A 26,787-nucleotide genomic window follows, 5' to 3' on the forward strand; every position below is an offset into this window, starting at 1 on the left:
TAATACTGAGATGGCAAAACCATTACAGAATGTTTTTAAAAATATTCAAAGTGATTTTGAAAATGATATCAAGAAAAGTCACCATTCTTAAATGTTTAAATATTCCAGCTTAATACGTCTTCAGTTATTTGTTTAAAAATTCCTTTACCAGTTTTTTTTTAATATTTATTTTACTTAGTTTTTGGTGGACACAACATCTTTGTTTGTATGTGGTGCTGAGGATCGAACCTGGGCCGCACGCATGCCAGGCGAGCGCGCTACCGCTTGAGTCACATCCCCAGCCCCTCCTTTACCAGTTTTGATGAGTTGTTAATAATCATGAATTTCAAATTAATAAGGTTTTACTACATGGTAGTAATTTACTTCTGCAAGCTTATATACTTTATAAAAACATTCATAAGTCTTTTCTTGAATCTTAACAAGACTATTTGTAAAGGGCATTCGCAAATATATCTTGCCGGTATAAGCTTTACCAGTATGTACTACATGAAAATGAAAATGATTAATTATATATATCAAGTTGACTAGGCTATGGTACCCAGATGTTTCATCAAACACCAATCCAGATGTCCCTATGAAGTATTCTGTTTTTGTTTTTAAGAATAAAATTAACATTTAAATCAGCAGTCTTTGAATAAAACATACTGCCCTCTAGAATGTGGGTGAGTCTCATCCAATCAGTGGCTGGCCTTAAGAGAAAAAAACTGAAGTTGCCCAAGGAAGAAGAAATTCTGCCTCCATACTGCCTTCAGACTCAAGCTGCAACATCAACTCTTCCCTGGCTCTCCAGCATGCCTTGCAGATTTCAAACTCGGCAACCCCTGTAATCATGGAGCCAATTCCTTAAAACCTCTTTCACTGTGTATGTGTATACATATTCTATTGCTTCTGTCCCTCTGGAGAACCCTGAATAATATCCCCACATAGCACCTATAATAGTTAAGAACCTCATTTGTTAAGTAGGGTCACCCAAGGGACAAGGAGGAGTTCTAAAACTTGAATAACAACCACAGTGGCATTCCTACTATTTGCTCTCTTGCAACATACTACAATAAACTGAGTTTCCTTGCCCACAGGCAAGTTAATAGAAGAAATTACTGATTTTAATTAAAATAAGCCTTGTGAAAATGTTTATAAGATTTGACAAAGAAACTAACACAAATGAAAGGGAATTTTAAAAAACATCTATAAGAGATCAGACACTTCCTGTTTCTCTTCTTTGGAAGAACACTTTTTGCTAAATTTAAGTAAAAAATGACTAAAGCAGATCTGACAAGAAGGAAGAAAAAAATCAAAATTATAAAGAATGATAACATGTGGATTTATACTCTCCCATGACATTGTCCTAAGTAATTATGTTCTAAGAAATTGGTAACAACACAGGAAACCTATCCTGCTTACTATTTTTAAATAGTGCTTGTTCAACTATCTCATCTATTATTATTTATGACAAGCAACTTATTGGCAACCTACATTGCAGTATTTTTAATAACCCAAAATTCTGTGGTAGGCTGTGATTCTTTAACAAAGGGCAGGGGTCTAGTGACTGAGTGAGAGTATATTTTATATTTAATGAAAATCTTATAAGACTTAATATAGACTTAACTGTCTTAATGTGACTTAATGAACACAATTTCTTGATAGGGTTATTCATCATGATCATTAGTAATTACTATAGATAAATAGGACTCTTCCCCTATTATAAATATACCTGTCTTTTTGGATTTATTGCTTACCTTTAAAATAGCTGGCCTCTTCTCTCACTCTCAATGTTATTAATATATTCTCACCCCTCTGTCTTCTTAAGGTTTTTAATCTGCATCTGATATACTTAAAAAATTCTTCCCTTTTATTGATGCTCTTTATTTCTGTATTTAAAAACCCCAATTTCATGGCAGTCACTTGAACTGAACTCCTTTTTACTCAGAGTGTTTAAATATAAGGAGGCTGCAACTGAACACCTACAGTAGATAGAGATATTTATGGTTTCTAAAGATAAAAAGTTCTCTTTTAGAAAGAAAAAAAAAACTTTCTTGAAAAATTTATTCTTCAACATTTTAATCCTTTATCTCTTTGGGATCAAGTATAATGTTTTCATCTGATAGGTTTATGACCCATCCTACTCTCAATAATTTGGACCATATCACCTTACTCAATAGTATATAAAACTGAAGTTACCTGGGATAAAAAGAAAACAAAATACTATTAATTTCCTGTTGTTTCTAACCTCAATTAAGTCATCTTCATGTTATAAAGTCAGAATTAATGATGAGATTGTCACTATTAGGAATTTGTGTTAAAATTAACCCTAAAGACTCTTCTAACAGAGAATTCATTCACTAAATTACTGCTTTCCTTTATATCTGTGCTAAGTTTGGGGGATATATCAGAAAATAACACAGTTCTAACATCTGTTCCATACAGATTTACAATCTAATACAGTGGTGTGGAAAGCTGCAATGGTTAGTTAGGAAGATTATAATGCCCACTGAGCTATTTAATAAGAGTTTCAGAATTCTCTAATCCTGTCATAATTTCTCATCCACTATTAAGGCCTAAGGAAAACATGGAATTTAGATATAGGTTCTCTTGTGATTTTATGAGAATGGGTTAACTTACTTAGAATACTGTGGATTCTGCTAAATATAAGCCTTTCCCAATTTTTCAAAGCTGCTCTTATCTAATTACAAGTATGTATTCAATCTAGAGTTAATCCATAATAGTACAAAGAACTCTGGAGGAGGAATAGGTTTTTCCTCTTGAATGGTTCTTAAATGAAAATTGCTTAAAGGTTTTGTGATGGAGTGATACTACTATCTCTGAAATACTTGATTACTTCATAGTCACGTTTATAGTCTAAAGTTCTGTATTGTGACACTATTACTTCTGGCTTAGATAAATATTCACACAGGTAACAATATTTCTTTGAAATCCAAAAACCACTTCGGAGAAAGAAGGTACTAAAAAACCCAGATGGCTTTGGTTCTTTAATAACTTGTATGTTTTAAAGGTGACTCCCACCATAGGTTCACATTTCATTTTTGATCAAGTTCTAAAACCACACTTCTAATTTTAAAACATGGCATCCTCCAGAAGCAAAACAACTGTCAAACTTTCTGTATTAGATTATGTCTGTATTTTTCTTTCATTTATTCAAAAACATACTGGGTACTATGTGCCAGGCATTCTACAGCTTTAAATAAATACTATAATAATAAGCAATATAAAGTTACTGTTCTTAAATTTACACAGCAGGAATATAATTTAGGTAATTGTTATATAATTTATGAATTATTGTTATGTGCCTGTCCATAAATAGAGCTGAACTGAGGAAGGATGGGACAACATAGCAGGAAAACATCTTAGAGTTCACAGAATTCTATGTAACACTACAACTAATCTATAAAGAAGCCTGCTTTGAATTTGGTAATCTATGACTAGGTAGTCTCCTTTGACCAAGTGAAAAATAGAGGAAGAAAGCCAGGGAATAAACTTCAGAGGCCTGGTGAAAAACAAAGTGGTCAAGAAGGAAGAGGGATTCAGCTCCTACTGCATCTCTTTCAAGAGCAGCTGCTCCCATAAACTTCATGCTGAAAGGTTTATTTTATTTTTATTTTTTGGTACTGGGGACTGAATCCAAGGGCACTTTATCCTAGCTACATATCCAGTCCTTTTCATTTGTTTTTTTTTTTTATTTTCAGAAAGGGTCTTGCTAAGTTTCTGAGGCTGTCCTTGAACTTGCAATCCTCCTGCCTCAGCTCCCTGAGTTGCTGGGATTACAGAAGTGTGCTACCATGCCCAGACATCGTGAAAAGTTCAGACTCAAAACCAATTTGAGTCAAAAGATTTAAATCTCATTCTCCACTATAGGTCTATAGATGCTGCCCAAACCTGAGTATTATATCTCACAGGAGTTTTATATATCTTCTCTTTATTTTACAATCAGCAATAGCCTTTATATTTATCCATGCTTTCTTACCTGTTTTCTCCCTCCTCTCACAACATGCTTTCAGTAGCATCACCATACATTGTCAAAAGAATGAGATTATAAGCAAAGTGAGAAGTCATTGAATACCAGATGAAGGTATTTAAAAAGTATGGTTCATATTTTTCCCTACGTATGTCACTGTAAATTACACTTGTTTTTGCAATGTCCATCACTGAAACATAACTGGAAAATTAAAATTATACTAAAGTCTTGTCAGTCTTAATAAAATTGAAACAAAGATAAAATTCATGAAGGCTGCTTAAAGCCGTGAATATTCCACCTTTCAAAATCATAACTCACTGGACATGTAACAGAGAAGAAAAAAATTCAACTGTGTACTCAATTTTTATGAATATTACAAAACATATATAACATAATAGAAATATACTGTTACTAATTCTATTTAAAGAATGAGGTATAATTAAGAATTTTCTTTTATGCTTAATAGTTGTCCAACCTTCAAATTATTCCATGACTCTTATAAAAACATTTCTCAGGAATTCTTTATGTATGAAAAGGAGCTATCTGCATACAGAGAAGTTCTAGTTTCTTGGTTCACTGAGAGCTTAACAAATCTGTTCACAAAATTCTCAAATCTGAAATCTGAAAACTTTTGAGCTCTAAGATGATGCCACAAGTAGAAAATTCCACACCTGACCTCATGAGATGAGTTGCAGTCAAATGCACAAATTATTAAAAATGTAAAAAAATTTTTTCCGGACCATGTGTGTAAAGTACATATGAAACATGAATTTCATGTTTAGGTTTGGGTTCCATCCGTACAATATGTCATGATGCTGCAAATATCCCAAACTCTGAAACAGTTATGGTCCCAAGCATTTAGATAAGGAACATTCAACCTATGATTTTTGTATCAAAAATTTTAAAAACGATGTTCCTGAATGGATAATTTGTAAAACATGGAATGTTTTTAAATTTAAAATATGCTTTTTCTACCTTAGTCGAAAAGAATTGGTTGTAAATAAAATGCAAGCCAATTAGTTTATTTACCAAATAGTTACTATTCAAAAAATAAAACAGAAAATTATAGCATTGCTCTAAGAATACTTTAAACTTGCATACTACTATGCATACTAGTAAGCAACCAACAGTAGTAATACAGAAAGATGAAGCTGAAGGTTTAAACATAAACTAAGCCATCTGTAACTTTACATACACTTATTACCCTTTATATTTTGCTTTTTTTTTAAAAAAAAAATCTTACTCTTCTTTATCTATTTTCATCATTACCTAGCATAGAGAACTAGAATATATTTACTAAGTAGTATTTAGTAAATATTACTTTTTGAATAACTAAATTCTTTCTTTAAATGTTCTGGTTGCTGAGGTCACTTCATATTTCATCCATTGGCCATGGGTTTTTCTCGTCTTAAATTACATATTTTTTAGACAAAATACCTGTTTTTAGTTATTACATTCTATGCCTTTTCTGTATCCAGTCTTGCTTGGCAAAAAGGCAAATTGTTGGGTCATGATGTCCATTTACCTGTGTTTGTCTATTATCTAAATCTATCTCATTTGTCATTTATAAGTGAGTTATATTATGGGTTTGTGTTCTACAGTTAAGATCATCATAAAGTTTATAGTACAAACTGGGATTTTTTTAATATAAAAGAGCATTAGTAAACATAAACTGGGACTGTATAAAACAGGGCATTCGGTCATCCTATTTTTAGGCAGTATAACAAAATAAAAATCATAGCACAAATTGATGATTAAGCATTCTACCAGTTAAAGTACATCTTACTGACATTCCCTCCTAATATCTGAGTATGATTCTTCATTGCCCTTTAGTTAGAAACATCCAACTGTGTTCAATATACTCTAGCATGAAATATACTTCATCTGAATTCTCTGATAATTAATATCATGTGTATGGCATTCATAGCAATAATCTATGCAGTGCTATCCTTAAAAATAACAGTTTTCACAGCAATAATTCTGACTCTCATCTGAAAATGCTATGATGAATAATTTGTATTTATCAGAATTCAAGCAATTTAAGAAAAAAAAATAACAACAACAACAACAAAATAAGTACCATCACCCTCCAACAGCCCACACATAATTACTAAATATTTTCTGAGGTTCTATGCCAATTTACTTTAATTAATTGGGAAAGATGCATTCACTAGTAGAAAATTCAAATGAGAGAATTCTGGGTATAATCAGTGATTAAATTTTTTTCCCAAATTATAGATCAGAAATACTTATCTACAAAGGAAGTTAAAAACAGCAGTCCTTAAAAATACTTCTTTTGAAGTAGTCCTGAAGAGTAAATTGAAGAAAGGAATCTTCATGGGGATATAAAGTGATGATTAAAGTTGCAGCACTAATACAACCTTCTCTTCAATCAATCAACCCAATTCTATATATACACATATTTGGGCTTTAGCTAACTGCTACTCTTTCTGTGTCCCCTAACTTTGTTAATGCTATTGTATTAGCATAAAAACGAATTCATTTATTATTATTATTATTATTATTATTATTATTATTATTATTATTTGTGTGTGTGTGTGTGTGTGTGTGTGTGGAGGTGGGGTGCTGGGGATTGAACCCAGGGCCTGTGCATGCAAAGCAAGCACTCTACCAACTGAGCAATATCCTCAGCCTGAATTCATTTCATTTAAGTGGCTAAAAATAGAACTAATTTACTCTATAGGAATATGTACAAAAAGTAAATGTAGTGCTGTAAGTTATTTGGGGAGAACACCTTATCGGAATTTCTTTCCAAACAATATCCTCTTAACCTTTCCACTTACTATAACAATTCTCTTAAGAGTATCAATACTCTGTAAATCTCCCACTTGAACTTCAAAGCACTGAAATTTACTTGCCACCCTCAACATTGCACTAATCCCTCAAGGTCAATGACTTCTTAATCATTAAATCCAAGAAAATCCTCTTAATATGTATCCTATTGATGAAAACAGTAATTTGTTAGTTTAAAAGAAAACACAGAAGACTCCAATTCCTAAATTATCTTTATATAATCTTGCTTAAGTCTCATTAGCTTTATTTTCTTTGTTAGATCAAATTAGATTTAATTACAAGTACAAAAGTAATAGTCAAACTTGTTTCATAGAGTAAATCTTTAATAGTTGGGGACATAGTTCATAGAAACACATTAAGAATTCTAAGAACTGTGATTAACAAAAATTTTTTGAAATGCTTTAAACTCTTCCTAAGAAAGCACATTTATTTTATAAATTCTTCAGACAGAATTTCTTTCAGTAGAAAATATCTTGTGGTCATCATTTTTCTTTTTATACACTCTGGATTATGGTATTAGTAACATGAAGATTTTCCAGTAGAGCTAGTACTCAAATATTTTGAACCTATACAATCATTATTACTTTCATTCTCCACATCTAGCACTCTGGGTCTTTATAAGAAAGCTCAGGGTTTTGTGGTTTTTGTATATGATTCCTCTCATTTGACTACAAATTGTTTACAGAAGAAAAGAAGTCTCCCACATCTATTTCCTGAGCAAATACTAAAACTGAGAAAGAAACTACCTTCCTAACCTTAAAAAGAAGGAAAAAAAAAGGAGTAACTGCTGAATGTAGACTATGTGCTTCTGCTTATTTAAAATACTATGTATGTAGGTGTGTGTGTGTGTGTGTGTGTGTGTATATATATATATATATATATATATATATACACACACACACACACACACACATTATTTATTTATTTATTTATTTATGGTACTGGGATTGACCTCAGGGGCACTGATCACTGAGCCACACCCCCAGCCCTATTTTGTATTTTATTTAGAGACAGGGTCTCACTGAGTTGCTTAGCACTTCGCTATTGCAGAGGCTGTCTTTAAACCTGCAATCCTCCTGTCTCAGCTTCTGGAGCTCCTGGGATTACAGGTGTGAGCCAACCCACCCGGCTTTAGCATGTATTTTTTTATTTTTATTTTTTAGTTTTTAGTTGCCAATGGACCTTTATTTTTATTTATTTATATGTGGTGCTGAGGATTGAACCCAGTGTCTCACATATGCCAGGCAAGAATTCTACCACTGAACTACAACCCCAGCCTAAAACTATGCATTTTTTAAATCAAGAAAAACCTAGGGCTGGGGCTGTAGCTCAGTGGCAGAGCACTTGCCTTGCACATGTGAGGCACTGGGTTCAATCCTCAGCACCACATAAAAGTAAACAAATAAAATAAAGAAAAACCTAGGAATTGGTAATAAACTCTGCTTCTCAAAAAAAAAAAAAACAGCTCTAATAATTTATGTCATACACTCCTTTAAATGGGACTTAATATGATTACTAAGCCTCCAGATTTGGTATTTGTAGTCACAAATTTATTCCTATTAACATTTCAATAAACTAAGAACTTTCCTGCAGATTCAACTATATATGTCAGTATATACATCTTCATAAATAAGACTTGGGAGACTGAGGCAGGAGGATAGTAAGTTCAAAGGCAACCTCTGCAAAAATCATTTTTCAACTATCATAAACTTAATTGGCAAAATTTATAAGCATTAATATGTCTAATTAGGTCCTCTCTATTAGATATTATCTATTACTATGTATTATATTCCCTCTGTCACAAACCCTTGAAAAATATATCCAAAATCTTATGTTCTATAGCAGAATGGAAATAAAAGTCATAGTAAGACTCTTGAATTGACAAGTATCATCTGATATTCTTTATGGTTTTCCTTTGGCGTGTTGCCACCACTCCTTTTCTCCACCAATTAACTGATATTTCAGTCAGCTTTTTCACGGCTGTGACTAAAAGACCCGACCAGAAGAGGAAAAGTTTATCTGAGGGCTGGCAGTTTCAGAGGTCTTAGTCCATAAAAGGCCAGCTCCATTCCTTGGGGCACGAGGTAAGGTGGGACATCATGGTGGAAGAGTGTAGCAGAAGGAAGCAGCTCTCATGATGAACAGGAAGCAGAAAGAGAGAGACTTCACTTTCCAGATACAAAATATATACCCCAAAGCCATGCCCCTAATGCCCACCTCCTATAGCCACACCCTAGCAACCTTCAGTTACCACTCAGTTACAGGGCATTAATTCACTGATTGGGTTAAGACTCTCACAGCCCAATCATTTCTCCTTGGAACCTTCTTGCATTGTCTCTCATGTGAGCTTTGGGGGAACACCTCACATCCAAACCATAACAACTAAGCCTGAAGATAATTATAAAAACATGATCCTGCTATCTTAAATGTCTTCCTTCTTTACTTTCCTTACCTTGCTTTCTGTTTTTCTCATCTGTGTGTCCTTCCTTCCACCAGAGAAACATTTGTTAAGTCGCTACTCCAATAACTATATGAATCAAGTATACAATAACTATATGCATTCTGCTTGTATAAATTGGTAAACAAGATCCCAATATTTAGGTAGGAAAATGATATAAACAGAGAATCCTTGAGGAAAATATTTAAAAAACAAAACAAAACAAAGAAATGATCCTATTCATGCACTCTTAGTTGATAGTAAGCTTAGAGTCAAAATTGTATTTCTATTAATAACATGTAAAATGGACACAAATGATAGATGAGTTTCTTCTCTTAATAATGACTGGTTAATTATTTACTGGGGATTGAACCCAGGTATGCTTTACGTTCCAGCCCTTTTAATTTTTTTTTTTTTTAATTTTGAAACAGGTTCTCACTAAATTTCCAAGACTAGCCTTAAATTTGAGATCCTCTTGCCTCAGCTTCCCAAACTGCTGGGATTACAAGCATGTGGCATCATGCCCCATTGGCTAAATGTTAATGGCTTTTTATAGTGCTATATGGAATGGATTCTGGGGCCAAGCCCAGGATCTGTGAGAACAATCCTGTAATCAGTTACCATTTTTATTATGGATTTTGGAAAGTATGACAGCATGCATGCCATGCTTCTGCACAGCAAATACTAGACATTCAGAAACAATGTTTTACTTTCCTGACTTCATATTAGTTCTTTCTACTTTATGAATTAACTTTTTCTTATTATATTTTATATATCTGTTGGAAATGCATATTAGCACAACAGAATGCCATTTTATTATATAATGTCAATAAAGAATGAAAAAATCAAAGTATCAATGCTGGTGAGTTTTGGCAAAATTTATCCTGCCAGAAGCAATGAAATTAGTATTATCTTTCTGAAAAAATATGTACAAGGCCAAGGGCCACTTATACTCTTCAACACAGGAATCTACTTCTGGGAAATCATCTCAAGGACATGAAGTTCAGGTAGAAAGAGGCTTAATATTGAAATGAAATAACCTAATATCTAAAGAAAGAATAATATATACACAGCAAGATTCTTTCCATGATATTGTCTTTCAGAAAGAGGGCATAACCTGTTAGAGTCCCACAAAGTCTCTATGCTATGAGTCCTCTCAATTTCTTTACTTTGAACAACAGAGTTCTATATAAAACTAACACTAGTCTGAAAGGACTTTAAACAATATATCTTGGTTGCTTACTTAATGAGAACTCTCCTGATGAACTTGGCCAAAAAGAAGGCAGAGAAGTTCAGAAAGAAACTTAGTGATTACACTTTGAAGTACAGGTTTTCTTTTTTTCCCTTGGTGCACAGGGTGTTGAACACAGGGGCACCTTACCCCTGAGCTTCATCCTCAGCCCTTTTTATTTTGAGACAGGACTTCCGTAAGTTGTCCAGGCTGGCCAGGAACTTGTGATTCTCCTGCCTCAGCCTTTCTAGTCAATCTTTACTGGATTAAAGATGTGCACCACTGGGCCTGACACAGAGGGATAGCTTTTCAATTGTAATTACTGAATGTTTTCTTAAAATATTCATATTAAAAAGCAATATTGTCAGGTAAGTAGATGAATTCTCACAGTTTTCTACTAGCTTTAGGCTTGTTTATCATTAACAACTAAAGCATAACTTAATTCCCAAATATAAATTCAGTCATTATCTAATCATATTTATATAATCAGTAAGGACAAATCAATGTTAATTCAGATGAGAAAAAGATAAGACTGGTTTAATGCCTTAGAACTAGATTTTGCTGGCCACACAGAAAATAAATATGTAAGTTTTCTCCTGATTTTTCTTTCAGAAAAATTGGTATCATTGCTTCCTTAAATGTTTGGTAGATTTTACCATTATAATGTCCTGGTGCTTTCTGTTTTAGAAGGCTATTAATTATTGATTCAATTTATTTAGCAGATATAAACCTTTATCTATTTATTACTCCTTGTGTAAATTTTAGTAGATTGTGTCTCTTAAAGAATTGGCCCATTTCATCCAAGTTATAAAATTTGTGGTCTCACAATTGTTCATAATAATCATTTAGTATTCTTTCATCAACCATGGGATCAGTAGTAACAAACCTTTCATTTCATTTCAAATATTAGTAATATGTACATATGTACCTCTACCCCTCCCTTGTTTAGTTTGACAAGAGGTTTATTAGTTTTATCTATGCCTTCAAGGAACCAAATTTTGATCCCACTGATTTTTTCTATTGTTCTTCTGTTTTCAATTTTATTGATTTCTGTTCTAGTTTTTTTTAATTATTTCTTTTCTTCTGCTTTATTAGATTTAGTCAATCTTTCTTTTTCAGTTTCCTAAGGTAGTAACTTATATTACTAATTTTTACATCTTTTCTTTCATATATATGTTTGTATGAGAATATGTGAAAACATATGTGTGTATGTGTGTGTATATGTGTATATATATATATATATATATATATATATATATATATATACACACATATACACACACATACACACATATCTGTCAGTACTGCTTTCTCTACATAACACAAATTTGGTTAAGGTATATTTTCATTTTGCTCAGAATATTTTTAAATTCTTGAGACTTCTTGTCTGTGTTATTTAGAGGTTGCTTTATTTAATCTAAAAATATTAGGATATTTTCTAGCTCTCTTTTTTTGATTTCTAGTTCAGTTTTATTGTCATCCGAGAACCTACTTTGTATGGTTATCTATCTTTTTAAACTTGTTAAAGTATGTTTTATGGCCTAGAATGTAGTCTATTTGATAAATGTTTTGGGAAAAAAAATACTTTAGGAACATCAAGGTAAGTACTTATTTTACAACAATTACAAAATCTATGTACTAGCTGAAGTGGAGGTGGACCTAGCTATCTTAATTTTAGAGGAATAGCTAACTGGATTTGGGATTAAAATTTCCAGTCACCATACACACGTTTTAAAAATGCCATATGTCAATTTTGAGATACAGATGACTTACAAGTGACTCTGTGGCAACACTGGGTTCTTAATTTAATATTCATGAAATGTAAGTGCAATAATAAAAGGTAACTTTATTATGTGAATAGTCACTACCTGAAGCAAGAAATCAAAATAACTTGAATAGATATTTTGAGATAAGACTGGAAAAATGATAAAATTTGCTAACTAAAGTCGGCAGTTAAACAGATTTTGGGGACACACACACACATATCTTTTATGATAATATCTATGCTAAACAGAGTACATAAGTGGGTAGGGTTTTTTTCTGAAAATTCAGTATTCTGTTTGATTCAAAATCACTTTTTATTTAAATACAGTGTTAGATTTTTACGAAGAAAATTGTGCAGAATGAGTTTGTTTTTGGTGTTACTGGGGATTGAACACAGGGGCACTCAACCTCAGTCTGTTTTTATTTTTTATTTGGAGATGGTCTCAGTAAGTCGGCCAGGTTGGTCTTGAATTTGCACCTCCAGCCTCAGCTTCTCAGTGGGATAACAGGCACGAGGCCATCACACCTGGCTTAGACTAAATGATTCAGTGGTCTTTTTTCTATATCTATAATTTCTATATACAAAATTTTCAAACATCTGTTTTATTTGTGAGAAAAACATACATACAATAGCAAATGAGTACACCAATAGAGGTATAAGAAAAGCTCAACGTTGGTTGTAAAGGGAAAGTTCAGGGAAAGCTGGTAAGGAGAAGATGCTTCATTATAGTCTAATAGCCAGGCATGGTAATGTAAGCCTGTAATTCCAGCAATTTTGGAGGCTTACAGAGGGACTGAAAGTTCAAAGCTAGGTTCAGCAACTTAGTGAGACCCTAAGCAACTTAGAAAGACCCTGTCTGAAAATAAAAAAATAAAAAGGTCTGAGGATGTAGCTCAGTAGTAAGCATTGCTGGGTTCAATCCCCAGTACCACAAAACATAAACACACACACACACACACACACACACACACGCACACACATAACAGTAGTTTATCTGGAGAGAATATATGGCATTTACAATTGCCAGAAAGTGACAAGCATGTTCTACTCAAGAAAAAGAGAAAATAGTTCCATATAAGTAGAAGACAGACCTCAAGAATGGTGGAAAAAACAGGAAGAAGGAATCTACATCTACATGTTGGTGCCACATGATATAGTAAGTATAGTTTTTAGAATGAAAAAATGTAAATCTAGTCATTGTAGGTTATTTTAATGCTTAGTTTTAATATGAAGTAATCCTGACCTATGACAGTCATACTTGGGTATTTTTCTTTAAATACCTAAAACCAATGTAAGTTTACTCCTTTTAAATGGAAGCAGAGAAAAAGATTGACTAAAAAGTTGACAAATTCACTCTTTAAAAAGCAACCATGAGGGGCTGGGGTTGTGGCTCAGCGGTGGAGTGCTTCCCTAGCACATGTGGGGCCCTGGGTTCGATCCCCAGGACCACATAAAAATAAATAAAGATATTGTGTCCAACTACAACTAAAATATATTTTTTAAAAAAACAGGAAACTAGAAAAATTGATCAAAACCATTCTGCAGCCCAAACAAAGGCCAAGTAAGTTGAAAAAAAAAAAGTTTATGAAAACTAGCTGAATGTAGGTTAAGAAGAGTGGGGGATCTGTGGTATCCTTGCCTGGAGCTGCTCTTATCATCCCCATCCCTGGCTCAGGTGTTATGAAAATTCTTCCTAGTCAGAGCTGGCTGGGTTAAACAGCAGCTTTCCTGCTGGATGGGACTAAATTGATGGAGCAAAGGGTATAAAAACCGACATGGAGCCAATACCATGCCATTTTTGTTACTATAGCTCTATTGTATAATTTAAGGTCTGATATTGTGATGCCTCCTGCTTTGCTTTTCTCACTAAGGATTATTGCTTTAGCTATTTTTGGCCTCTTATTTTTCCAAATAAATTCCATGACTACCTTTTCTATTTCTATGAAGAATGACACTAGAATTTTAATAGGAATTGCATTAAATCTGTATAGTGCTTCTGATAATATGGTCATTTTGATAATATTAATTCTGTTTATCCAAGAACATGGGAGATCTTTCCATCTTCTAAGGTTTACCATCTCTATTGTTACATTGATTCCCAAGCATTTTATTTTATTTTGTTGAGGGTATTGTGAATGGGAGAGTTTTCTTAATTTCTCTTTCAGCTGATTCATCTTTGGTATACAGGAACAAAATTGATTTATGGGTGTTAATTTTATAGCCTGCTACTTTACTGAATTCACTTATGAATCCTAAAAGTTTTCTTGTTGGAGTTTTTTAGGTTTTCTAAATATAGAATCATCAGCAAATAGGGATAGTTTGAGCTCTTCTTTTCCTACTCCTATCACTTTAATTTCTTTCTTTCGCCTAATTGCCCTGGCTAGAGTTTCAAGGACTATGTTGAATAGAAGTGGTGAAAGGGCATCTCTGTTTTGTTCTGGTTTTTAGACAAAATGCTTTCAGTTTTTCTCCACTTAGGCTTGGGTTTGTCATATATAGCTCTACAATGTTGAGATATGTTCCTTCTATCCCTAGGTTTTCTAGTGTTTTAAACATGAATGCATGCTATATTTTGTCAAATATATTCTCTGCATCTATCGCAAAAAACAGCATGGTATTGGCACCAAAAGAGGCATGAAGACCAATGGAACAGGAGAGAGACAAACCCACATAAATACAGATATCTCATACTAGACAAAGGCACCAAAAAAATATGTCAGAGAAAACATAGCCTCTTCAACAAATGATGCTGGGATAACTGGAAATCCATATGTAGTAGAATGAAATTTAATACCTCTCTCTCACTCTACACAAAACTCAACCCTGCACCTACTATAACAGAATGTAGGCCCAACACTCCAACATGTCAACTTAGGAACTAAGTTTCTTAAGACTCCTGAAGTACAGAAGTAAAATAAAAAATCAATACATGGGATGGTATCAAACTAAAAACCTTCTTCATAGTAAAGGAAACATCAAAAGCATGAAGAAAGAACCTACAGAATGGGAGAAAAATTTTTGCCACCTGCACCTCAGATAAGGTGATAATTTCCAGGATATAAAAAGAACTTAAAAAGCTTAACACCAAAACAAACAAACATACAAATAATCCCATCAAATAGGTAAAGGAAGTAAAGAAACACTTCTCAAAAGAAGAAATACAAACGGTCAACAAATATATTAAAAAAATGATTAATATCTCTAGCAATTAGAGAAATGCAAATCAAAACTACACTGAGATTTCACCTCACTCTGACCAGAATGGCAGTTATCAAGAATATAGGTAACAATAAATGCTGACGAGGATGTGGGGAAAAGAGTACATTTTGTACACCTTTGTTTTTTTTTTGTTTTTCTGTTTTTTGTTTTTTTGTTGTTGTTGTTCTTGGGACTTCAAATTAGTGCAACCACTCTGAAAACCAGTATGGAGACTCCTCAAAAAACTAGGAATGGAAACACCATTTGACCCAGTTATCACACTCTTAGGCATATATTTAAAGGACTTAAAATCATCATACTATAGTGATGCAGCCACATTAATGTTTTGTTTTGTTTTATTTTGTTTTTAGCGGCGCTGGAGATTGAACTCAGGGCCTTGTACATGCGAGCGAGGCAAGCACTCTACCAACTGAGCTATATCCCCAGCCCCACATTAATGTTTACAGCAGCACAATACACAATAGCTAACTATGGAACCAACCTGGATGCCCATCAACAGATGAATGGATAAAGAAATTATGATCTATATACACAATGGAATATTACTCAGTCACAAAGAAAAATGACTTTATAACATTCACCTGTAAATGGATGCATCTGGAGACTATCATGCTAAGTGAAATAAGCCAATTCCAAAAACCAAAGGTCAGATGTTGTCTCTGATATATGGATGCTAACTGACAATAAAGTGGTGGTGGGAGGGGGAGAACAGAAGTTCAATGGATTAGACAAAGGGGTATGAAGGGAATGGATGGGGGACAGGAATAGGAAAGACAGTGGAGTGAATGTGACATAACTTTCCTATGTACATATATGAATACACCACAATGAATCACACCAACATGTACATTCACAACACTGGGATCCTAATTAGAATAATATATTCTCCATACTTGTATAAATATATCAAGATAGATTCTACTGTTATGTACAACTAAAAAGAAAAAACCTACATGAAGCATTATTAGTAAAACAAATTTGGTGGAAATAAATAAAGAAAATCAGCTATGCTAGTTTCAGGTTGCCATGTTAGTCTTGATTGGTGTTGAGACGGAAAATGAAGAAATAATCAGAAACTAAACAGAAGGATACTAGAAATGAAATAGACATAGTCAGACTAGATAAGGTCTCCACATAGCCTTATATCATGACTGACAAAAAAAAGGCGATGTATATATGTAGGAGAGACCAAAACAGGTCTGGCAGAAGCAAAAGGTAAGGCAGAGTTGAAAACTGCTTGAATTTTAAATGTACTCCCTAATCAATGTTCATGTTCTGGCAGAGAACAGAAACCTTGCCAGAGGTGTTTGAGCACAACCACTCCTCATTGTTTGACCATAACCTATGCAGATCCAAGTGCAAACCAAAGGAAATTGGACTAAAGAAACTAATTTCTTTTTTTTTTTTAAAAAAAGGACTGATATAAATCAGCATATACTAACTATAAAGGGATCCAATTCCATAGATTAAGTCCAGGCAATTTACTAAAAAACCTCTATCCCACCTTGGGGGAAAATCCAAAATGAGAGTTTTTATACTATATTATCAACAATATCCAGTTTTCAACAAAAAATTATGAGACAAATAACAAAAATCATAAAAGTGTGGTCTAAACTCAGGAAAGAGAGGTAAATATAAGTTTACTCTGAGTTAGCCCAAATGTTGGATTTAGCAGACAAGAACTTCAAGGCAGTGATAATAACAATGTTCAGCTGGGCCCATGCCTGTAGTTCCAGCTACTCTGGAGGCTGAGGCAGGAGGATTGCTTGTGCCCAGGAGTCTGATGCCAGCATGGGAACACAGAAAAACCCTGCCTCAAAACAATAACAAAACAAATTAACCCAAATAAATAAAAGGAATAAAACCATGTTTAAGATTGAAAGGAAAATATGATGACAGTGACTGTATAAATAAGAGAGTCTCAATAATGAAATAGACTATAGAAAAGAACCACAGATATTCTAGAACTCATACTTTCCATATTAATCTGTTTTTGACGAAGTATAACTATCTACTTTCTTATATTAGTCAACATTTTAAACATATGTTAAGAATGTCCATAACACTTAAGATATGAGATGTTAAACTGTAACATTTTATAAGCTTTACAGTAATTTTGTATAAAAGTAAAGTTGCTTTGTCTTTTTCTACTGAACCATTCAAATGATTTTTTCTTTCCACCATTTGGAAATAGTCTCTACATACACATAAGTCAAATAAAGTTATATTTTGAAATTATGAATATGATTAAAATAAAATAGGGAAAAGTATTCCTACTGAACTACTCAAAGATGTGAATTCATTTTTAAGTGGAATTACTTTTAAGTAGAGATTTTGAACATGGTATAAAATCAAAGTAACCAAAGGTAATGCTATGTGGTATTTGCAGTTTGGGAATTATTTAGAACTGTAATTTTACTTTCATTGTTAGTTTTCAGCATCTATCAAGAATATTTACAGAATTATTTAAGTTTAGCATTTGCAGACAATTAATAAAATACTACTTAATATCATAAATCCATTCTTGCACTAAGATACATAAATAATTTTTATACTATTAATTATCAATTGGATTATAATACTCGTGTACTTACAAAGTTTGTACTTATATATATTGTGATATATTATTAGTTGGCAGATTTTCAAATCATAATCAAAGAATGGTACTATTAAAAATATTTCATTCTTTTCACTTATTTGTAATTTCTTAGTGGACAGTTATTTTAAATTCAATGGTTTTTACCAAATTTTCCTATTTTGATTCTTTGTATTGTAAGAATCATTTATTATAACATTTAATAGAACATTTTTTCTCATTTTTAGCAAGGACAACATACATTACTGAACCACTAATTTTCCAGATATTTCTTAAAGTATATGCTAGTTACCTAATACCTAATAATATTATAAATTTGTATTTCTCAGCCTAACATATTACCACAGGAGAAAGTTAAGTGCCCTCTATTTGGTATAAACTATACTATTTTTCACCAACAGCTACCTAGGATAATGTTAATTGAAGTAGAAAAAGTATACTTACTCAGTTATAAATTCAGGGCTTGTAAAGCTGAGGTTGGTTAAATGACCTTCAAGTTTAGAAGATTCATGCGTGTTTAAGGCTGGAGTGGTCTTAGTGGCGAGTACAGCTCTTTTTTCATCTTTCTCCAGTGCTTTTTTTTTCCCACCATTTTGGAAATATTCTCTGCATACACTACAAGTCAAAATAAAGTTGTATTTTAAAATTATGGATATGATTAAAATAAAATGGACAAAAGTCTATCAATCCCTAGAGAAAACTCCCAAATTAAAGAGTTCTGTTTTTAAATGTTAGACAAAAGCAAATTTGAGCAATTTGTAGCACTTTTAAATTGTTAAAATAGTTATGTAACATGGAATGATCATAGATTATCTTTAATAAACAACAACAAAAAATGTTCTTCAAGGGTATAGATATACCTGTGTATAGTTTAATTAATTTCAACAAAAACACAAGTCCCCCCAGCAAAGTTTAGATAACTATTCAGTGACAACACCCAGAAATAATAGGCAGAGAGTTAATTTGGAGCTAGCTTTATTGGTAATAGATACTTTTTAAAAAAGTTTCTTTTGGTTTAACATAACAAAGTCAGGTTAACATATTAAGAGATCATTTTTCTTTTTATTTGCTTTAAGAAAGGGCATAACAACTAGATCAGGTAGAAATGGTATCATACTATGTTAGAAAAACCAAACCGGTATTACTGCATTCTCATACCATAACACCACAAAAGATTTCTGTAACCTCAACAAGTGTGGGGATTTCTCTTTACCAGACAACTGGCAAGCAAGCAATTCTGCATAGGGTAATGTATATAAGAAAGGGCAAGGAGATTCCATATCCTCTCCAGACATGCCATCTTCCATGAACCTCCATGTGTTTAGCTATCTGAAAGCCCTCAAACCCTGTCTTTTCAGGTTTTTATGGAGACTTCCTTGCATAGGTATGACTGAAGCATGCACAACAACACTGAAATGTGACTGGACAAAAAGGGTATGATCTAATGCTACTGGTCTAGGTATGGAAACCCAGCAAGGCCTGAATTATTCTTGGCTTCTCTGTGCATCATTTTCCCCTCCAGAGCACAGGGCAGGACCCTTCTGAAATGAGGATGGTCTTATAACCTCCTATCAGACAAGTAGGGTAGAAAATTTCTTTATGCCCAACTTCAAGAAAGAAAAGCAGGGGAAGATCAGTTTCTATGACTTTCCTCAGGGAAAAGAAATTCTATTTTTTATGGCCTACTCTGGGGAGGGAGTTATGAATAAGGAACTCTTGATAAAAACCTATTACATGTCATAACAGTACACATGCAATAAAGGTATAAGTTCAAACAGAATAGAAGTCTGAACATAACAGTGCTTTTTAAGTAACACTTTGAAATTATTCCTCTCCTTCAGAAAACCATTCCTGTTTGTTCCAATTCTTACACAATTAAAATAGATTTTTCAGGATGTATCATTTCAGCCCAGATAAGTCTATGTCAGATTGCTATCCTGAATCAGAAACTTAGGATTAGCACAGACTTATAAATAACTTTCTTAATATTTATTATCTACTTAAATCTCATTATAGGGTAAGTACAGTAAGACACCATACCTAGACATGTAATGGGACAAGAAAAATACCACAGAATCAACGCAAATATTTATTAGCCATTAAAGCCAAGAAACAAAGGGAAAATGACTAATGAGAACTAGCTTTACCAACAAGAGATACACACTAGAAAAAATGAACTGATACACTAACCAAAACTACTTAAAGGAGGATGGAATCTGAATAAATTTTCTTTCTTTTTAGATTCTTAAAATTAACCACATTATCATTTATTATCATTATAATAATACTATTATCATTATTTCATACTTAAAAACAAAGCTAGACTATTTTTCTCGACAAACACTGCTTGGTAAAACTACAGAAACACATTGTAAGTAAAGAATTAAAGAAAAAGTCATTTACAACTGTATATAACAAGCAGAACTATGATTTAAGAGGAAAATATTCATTTCTCTCATACAGGATGCCATTAGTCCAACTTCAGTTTTGCTTAGTTCTTATTATGTAAGATGTAAGACTTCTTTAATTTATCATATGTAGATTTAGTGTTCACTATAAATATATACAGGAGTTGAAATCCATCATTATCCTAGTATTTATGAAGTTCCTATAATGTAGAGGACATAGCTGATAACAAAACAAATTGTGATGACAAAAATTGAAGATGACTACTCTCAAGAAGCTTAGATTCAAGTAGGCAGGGTGGTGTACACTTATAATCCCAGCTACTCAGAAGGCTGAGACAGGAGGATCTCAAGTTAGTGGTCAGCCTGGGCAACTTAGGGGGGGACACTGTCTCAAATAAATAAACAAATAAATAAATAAATAAAGGTCTAGGGATGTAGCTCTGTAGTAAAGCACTTGCCTAGGATGTGCAAGGCACTGGATTGAATCTCAGCACCAAAAAAAAAAAAGCTCAACTTGTGAAGAAGACAAATAATCACCTAACAATGAAGAAAATAAAACTGATAGAGAAAAGCAAAAACTTTTCATCAACTTGGAATTGATATTAAAATAATGCATTTCATTAAGACATGAAACACGAGATTAAAAAGTGTGCTTACCTTTCTGTCAGGTAGAACTATATAAAATTGCAGATATTCAAAAGTTATTGAGCCACAAAAATTTTAGTGAGTCAGGTAAAGACTGTGTGACAGTAAAGTATGATGAAAGTGGCAAAATCACATAACACAAACTAAGCCTCACCACCAAGAGAAAATCCAAATCTAAATGGGAAAAACATAAGGCAAGATTTGGGCCCTACTGAATCAGAACATCTGCTACTGGAAGTTCAAAGAAAGGAACCTGGAAAGTAGACAGGAAGGACTGTTAGCAAAGGTGAGAGTCTTGACAGAACAGTGTTAGGTAGGGGGTCACCTTGGAAAAAGGGCAGTTATCTCTGGAGGCATGATGATAAAGGGAAAGAATGAAGCAACTACAGGATACTCCTGAGATATATTTGGGTGTATAAAATATGTAAGATCAAAAGAAGACACTATGGCTCTGAATTTCCATTCATAGCAAATAAATTTTGAGAATTAAAAATAAAGTAAGGGGGGCTGGGGTTGTAACTTAGTGGTAGAGTGCTTGCCTGGCATTTGTGAGACACTAGGTTCAATTCTCAGCATCACATATAAATAAATAAAATAAAGGTCCACCTACAATTATAAAAATATTAAATCAAAACAAAGTAAGCTACCCAAACCCATACGTGTATATCTACAGAAACTCCAGTACTGTAAACAATACAATAGTGAAAGTACCTAAAGTTCTTAATTTGGTATTCTATAGATTTAAAACAATCCCAACCAGAATTCCAGCAATTTATTTTGTGAATACAAACTGTTTCTATAGTTTATATAATGTATTCATATTCATCAGAGTTCTCTAGAGAAAAAAAAACTCACAGATACTGACAGATCTCTCATACACACTGTCTCTCAATATCTATCTATTCAGAGACCCAGATATATACAGATATCTAGAAAAAGTATTATAATTAATTGCTTAATTTATTACGTCCCATGACCTGTGTCTGTAAGGTGGAGAACCCAGCAGGTACTGTAATCCCTGTGGAAATCCAAATGTACAAGTTCCACTCCAAGTCTAAAGGTATGCCAATGGTGCCAGGTTCCAGTGTGAGGGCAGAACACTCATGTCTCAGCTCCAGTAATCAGGAAGACAGGAGGAGAAAGGAAGGTGCACGGAAATTTCCCTTCCATGTGTTGGTTCAATAGAAGGGATATTAGCTATTCATATGGGGAGGCATAGTCTATCTTACTTGGTTTATCAATTCAAATGTTAATCTTGCCAGAAACATGCTTGTAGACACACTCTGCAATAGCATCTAGCCAAATATCTGGGGACCTCATGAGCTGGTCAAGTTGTGAATAATATTCCATAACACAGAGAATTAGCCACCAAATATGAAGAGGAAAAAGACCCAGAATAGCCAACACAATATTGAAGAAGATGACCAAATTGGAAGATTAACAACATCAACTTCAAGACTTAAAAGAAAGCTACAGCAATCAGACAATATAGTAGCAATGAAAGAAGAGATAAACAGAGTAATGGAACACAAATAGAGAGCTTGAAAAAAGATTCACTAAAACTACAGTCAACTGAATTTCAACAAAGGCAATACAATGGAGGGAAAAAGACAATCTTTTGAGCAAGTTTGGCTGGAACAACTGGACATCCACATGAAAAAAAGAAATCTAGACACAGACCTTATATCTTTCACAAAATTAACTCAAAATGGATTATAGACCTAAAAATAAAAATTCAAAACTATAAACTTCTAGAAAATAGCACAGGAAAAAATCTAGATGGCCTTGGGTATAATGATAACTACTTAGATTTAAGACCAAAGATATAATTTGATGAAGAAAAAAAAACTGATAAGATAGAATTCATTAGAATTAAATATTTTCACTCTGCAAATGATATGATTAGGACTCTTTCCCAAAAATATACCAAGGACTCACAAAACTAAACAAGAAAACAAACATTCCCCTAAGTGGACAAAAGACATAAAAAGACACCTCACCAAAGAAGATATGCAGATTAAAATTAGCATATAAAAAGTATTCAACACCATATGCCACTAGAAAAGGCAAATCAAAATGACAGTGAGATGTCATTATATATCTATTAGAAGGGTTAAAGTACAGAACACTGAAAGCATCAAATGTGTTAGAATACATAACAACAGAAATGCTCATTCATTACTAGTGGGAATGTAAAAACTGTGCAGTCACTTTGAAAGACAGTTGTGCAGCTTCAGGGGTGTTCAAACAACGATCAACATTTCCAGCCCTTTTTTTATATTTTATTTGGAAACAGGGTCTCACTGAGTTGCTTAGGGCCTAAGTTGCTGAGGCTGACTGAACTTGTGATCCTCCTGCCTCAGCCTCTCAAATCACTAAGATTATAGGCATGCGCCGCTGAGCCTGGCTTAACAGTTTCTTTAAAAAGCTAAACAATCTTACCATACTATCCAGCAATTATGGTTCTTGGTGTCTATCTAAAGGAGTTGCAAACTTACATCTATACAAAATCACATACAGATGTCTATAATAACTTTATTCATAATAATAGACATAATAGACATCCTTCTATGAGTGGTAGCATAAATAAATAGTGGTACATACAGGCAATGGAATACACGGCTAAAACCAAATGCACCATGAAAAGATATGAAGGAACTTTAAATGCATATTATTAGATGAAAGAAATCAATCTCAAAAGGCTACTTATTGCAGGATTTCAGCTATGTAACATTTTGGAAAAGGAAATCTATGAAGACAGTGAAAAGTCAGGGGTTTCTGGGGAAAGGAGAATGCATAGAGAATTTTTTTTAGGGCAAAAAAATATTCTGTATGAAACTATAATTGTAGATACATGTTATTAAACATTATTCAAAATTCACAGAACATCCAATACCTAGAGTGAACCTAATGTAAATCATGCGTATTCGGTGAAAATGATGTGTCAATGTTGGTTGAGGAATTATAACAAACACACCACTCTGATGAGAGTGATGAAAGTAGGAGAGGGTGTGCTTGGGGTTAGTTATATATGGGAACTCTGTACTTGGTGTTCAGTTTTATTGTGAACCCACTGCTCTCAAAAATAAAGTCTATTTAAAAGAGAAAACAAAACAAAACAAAATCCTGGGGTACCATGTTGTAGACAGGAAAGGTCCCTTAAATATTAGCCAAAAGTTAGTAACTTACATACTTTTGTGAAATGCATAAAGTAGTTTATAAGACAGACAAGATAAGAAGATTTAGTCAAATTAATTAGAAAGGAAGAAATGAAAATCTGTGTATTTACAGATAAAATGAATAATTAGAGGTAACTCAAGAAAACCAATCATAAAGTAACACAAACAGCAACAGAATTCACTTAAATAGTACAATGTAAAAAATACAAAAATAACCAAAACCATCCACACACACATATACACAAACAATAGCTCATTAGAATATATAACGGGAGGGAAGATCACAAGTACTAGAAGAAAATATGAGTAACAAAAAGGAATTCCTATATTCTGGAAACCAAGAAAGGTTTTCTTTTTATAAGTATATTTTTATTTGACACTAATTATACATATTTATGGGGTACAATATGACATTTCAATATATGTACATGATGTGTAATGATCATATGGCTATATGTGTAATGTATAAATCCTTTCCAAGATGATAAAAATCTAAAAACACTGACTATCTAAAAGCAGAAACCTTCTGCATGGTAAAAGAAAAACCTGCATGGAAAAGACAAACAAAATCAAAGACAAAGGGCACATTCTATAAATTATATAAAAAGCTATAAAAATCAAAATAAAAAGAACCCCCAACAACAGTTTTTCTGTTGTAAAATATATGATCACCTAAATCACAGGGAAAAATGTGAATAAATGATTTCTAAATATATGAAAAGGTACTCAATCTCATTTATGAGAGAAAAGTAAAATAGACCCTCATAGAGATACCAACTCCCATCTACTATCACACTGACAAAAATTCAAACATTTAATAACATATAGACATTCACATTCTTTTGTTGGCGGGATTGCAAAATAATAACTTCTATGGAGGACAATTTGTCAATACACAACAAAATCACATATGCCCGTGTTTTTCGACCCCAGGAATCTAAAACAACACAAAAATCTGAAATGGACAAATATAAAGTTATTCATTGCAGCACTAATTGTAACAGCAAAAGCTTGTTAAAAACTCATGAAAACAAGAAGAAATCCATATTCCTGTGATGGTTAATTCTGGGTGTCAACTGGATCTAGACTCTGCATGTCCAGATAATTGATCAAACATTATTCTGGGGGTTTCTTTAAGGACTTTTTTGGACAGTAGTTTAAACTAGCAGAATGAACAAAGTAGATTACCCTTCCTAAATGTGAGTGGGCCTCATAAAATATGTCAATGGTCTGAAGAAAATAAAAAGGGTAACCCTTCCTTGAATAAACAAGAGAATTTCTCTTGCCTGACTGCCTTCAAACATACATCAGTTTTTTCCTGCCTTCAAGCTTAAGCAGAAACATTGGCTCTTCCTGGGTCCTGACGGTCTTTGGACAGACAGGTATTCCACTATTAGTTCTTATGGACCAATACCTTGCTATCTTACCCTGTGTTTTAATCAGCATTTGTGTCATTGTGACCAAAACACCAAATAAGAACAACTTAGGGGAGTAAAATTTTATTTGGGACTCATGATTTCAGAGCTCTCAGCCCATAGATGGATGACTCCATTTGCTCTAGGCTGAAGAAGAGATAGCACATCACAGGGGGGAGTGGGGTGGGGAGGACCAGTGGAGGAAAGCTGCTCAGCTCATGGTGAGGTCAGGAAGGAGGAGCATAGGGAAAGATACACCTTTCCAGGGAAAGCCCCTAGTGACCCATCTCCTCCAGCTGCACCTCACCTTACTACAGTTACCACCTGGTTCACCCATTCAAACTAGGATAGACTGATTAGGTCATAGCTCTCACAATGCAATCATATTATCTATGAATGTTCCTGCATTAACAAAGGAGCTTTTGGGGGAACACCTCACATCCAAACCCTGCATATCTTGGGACTTGAGAAATTCCACAATTATATGAGCCAATTCTTTATAATGAATCTCTTAATGTGCATGCACACGCGCGCACACATACTCACTCACTCTCTCTCCCCCTCCCTCCCTCCCTCTCTCTGTATGGCTTCTTTTCTCTGGAAACCCCTTACTAACACAATACAAAATGGAGTGATCTCCACGATACATTATTGAGTAAAAAAATGGAGAATAGCACATAACATGCTACTACTTATAGAGATAAGAAATAGAGGATGTGTGTCTGTGTGTGTATGTGTGTGTGTGTGTGAGAAAGAGAGAGAGAGAGAACTTGTGTTAATGTGAGTTTGCTTAATTTTTGCAAAAACGAAGCACTGGTAGAATAAATAAGAAACAGAAAGCAGGGATAAATAAAGAAAATGGAAAGGAGCCTTTTCTTAGTATACCTTTTTACAAAGTTAGGACTTTTGAATTACATATAGATTTCATGTCCTCTTAAATTAAAAACAAAGAAAAACCTATAAAACTGAAACTGAAGTGAAACAAATTGTGAAGTAAATTGATAACTTAGGTACAGTAAAGAACTGTTTCAAGTAATTTTTAAACATAGTATTTATTTTAAACCTTGGTGGGATGTGTTCCAATGATATCTTAAACTTCATTCATTCA

General features: G+C 33.4%; 1 protein-coding gene across 1 annotated transcript in view; it reads right to left on the minus strand.

The window, feature by feature from the left end:
• Samtor (S-adenosylmethionine sensor upstream of mTORC1) overlaps nt 1–26,787 on the minus strand; it is an 81,923-nt gene that overhangs the window by 34,793 nt on the left and 20,343 nt on the right. Inside the window, exon 3 of the mRNA XM_027926498.2 lies at nt 18,477–18,647. Coding sequence (XP_027782299.1) covers nt 18,477–18,647 — 171 coding nt within the window. The remainder of the gene's footprint in view (nt 1–18,476; nt 18,648–26,787) is intronic.

The sequence above is a fragment of the Marmota flaviventris genome, chromosome 1, assembly GCF_047511675.1.
Source record: "Marmota flaviventris isolate mMarFla1 chromosome 1, mMarFla1.hap1, whole genome shotgun sequence".
Taxonomy (NCBI): Eukaryota; Metazoa; Chordata; class Mammalia; order Rodentia; family Sciuridae; genus Marmota; species Marmota flaviventris.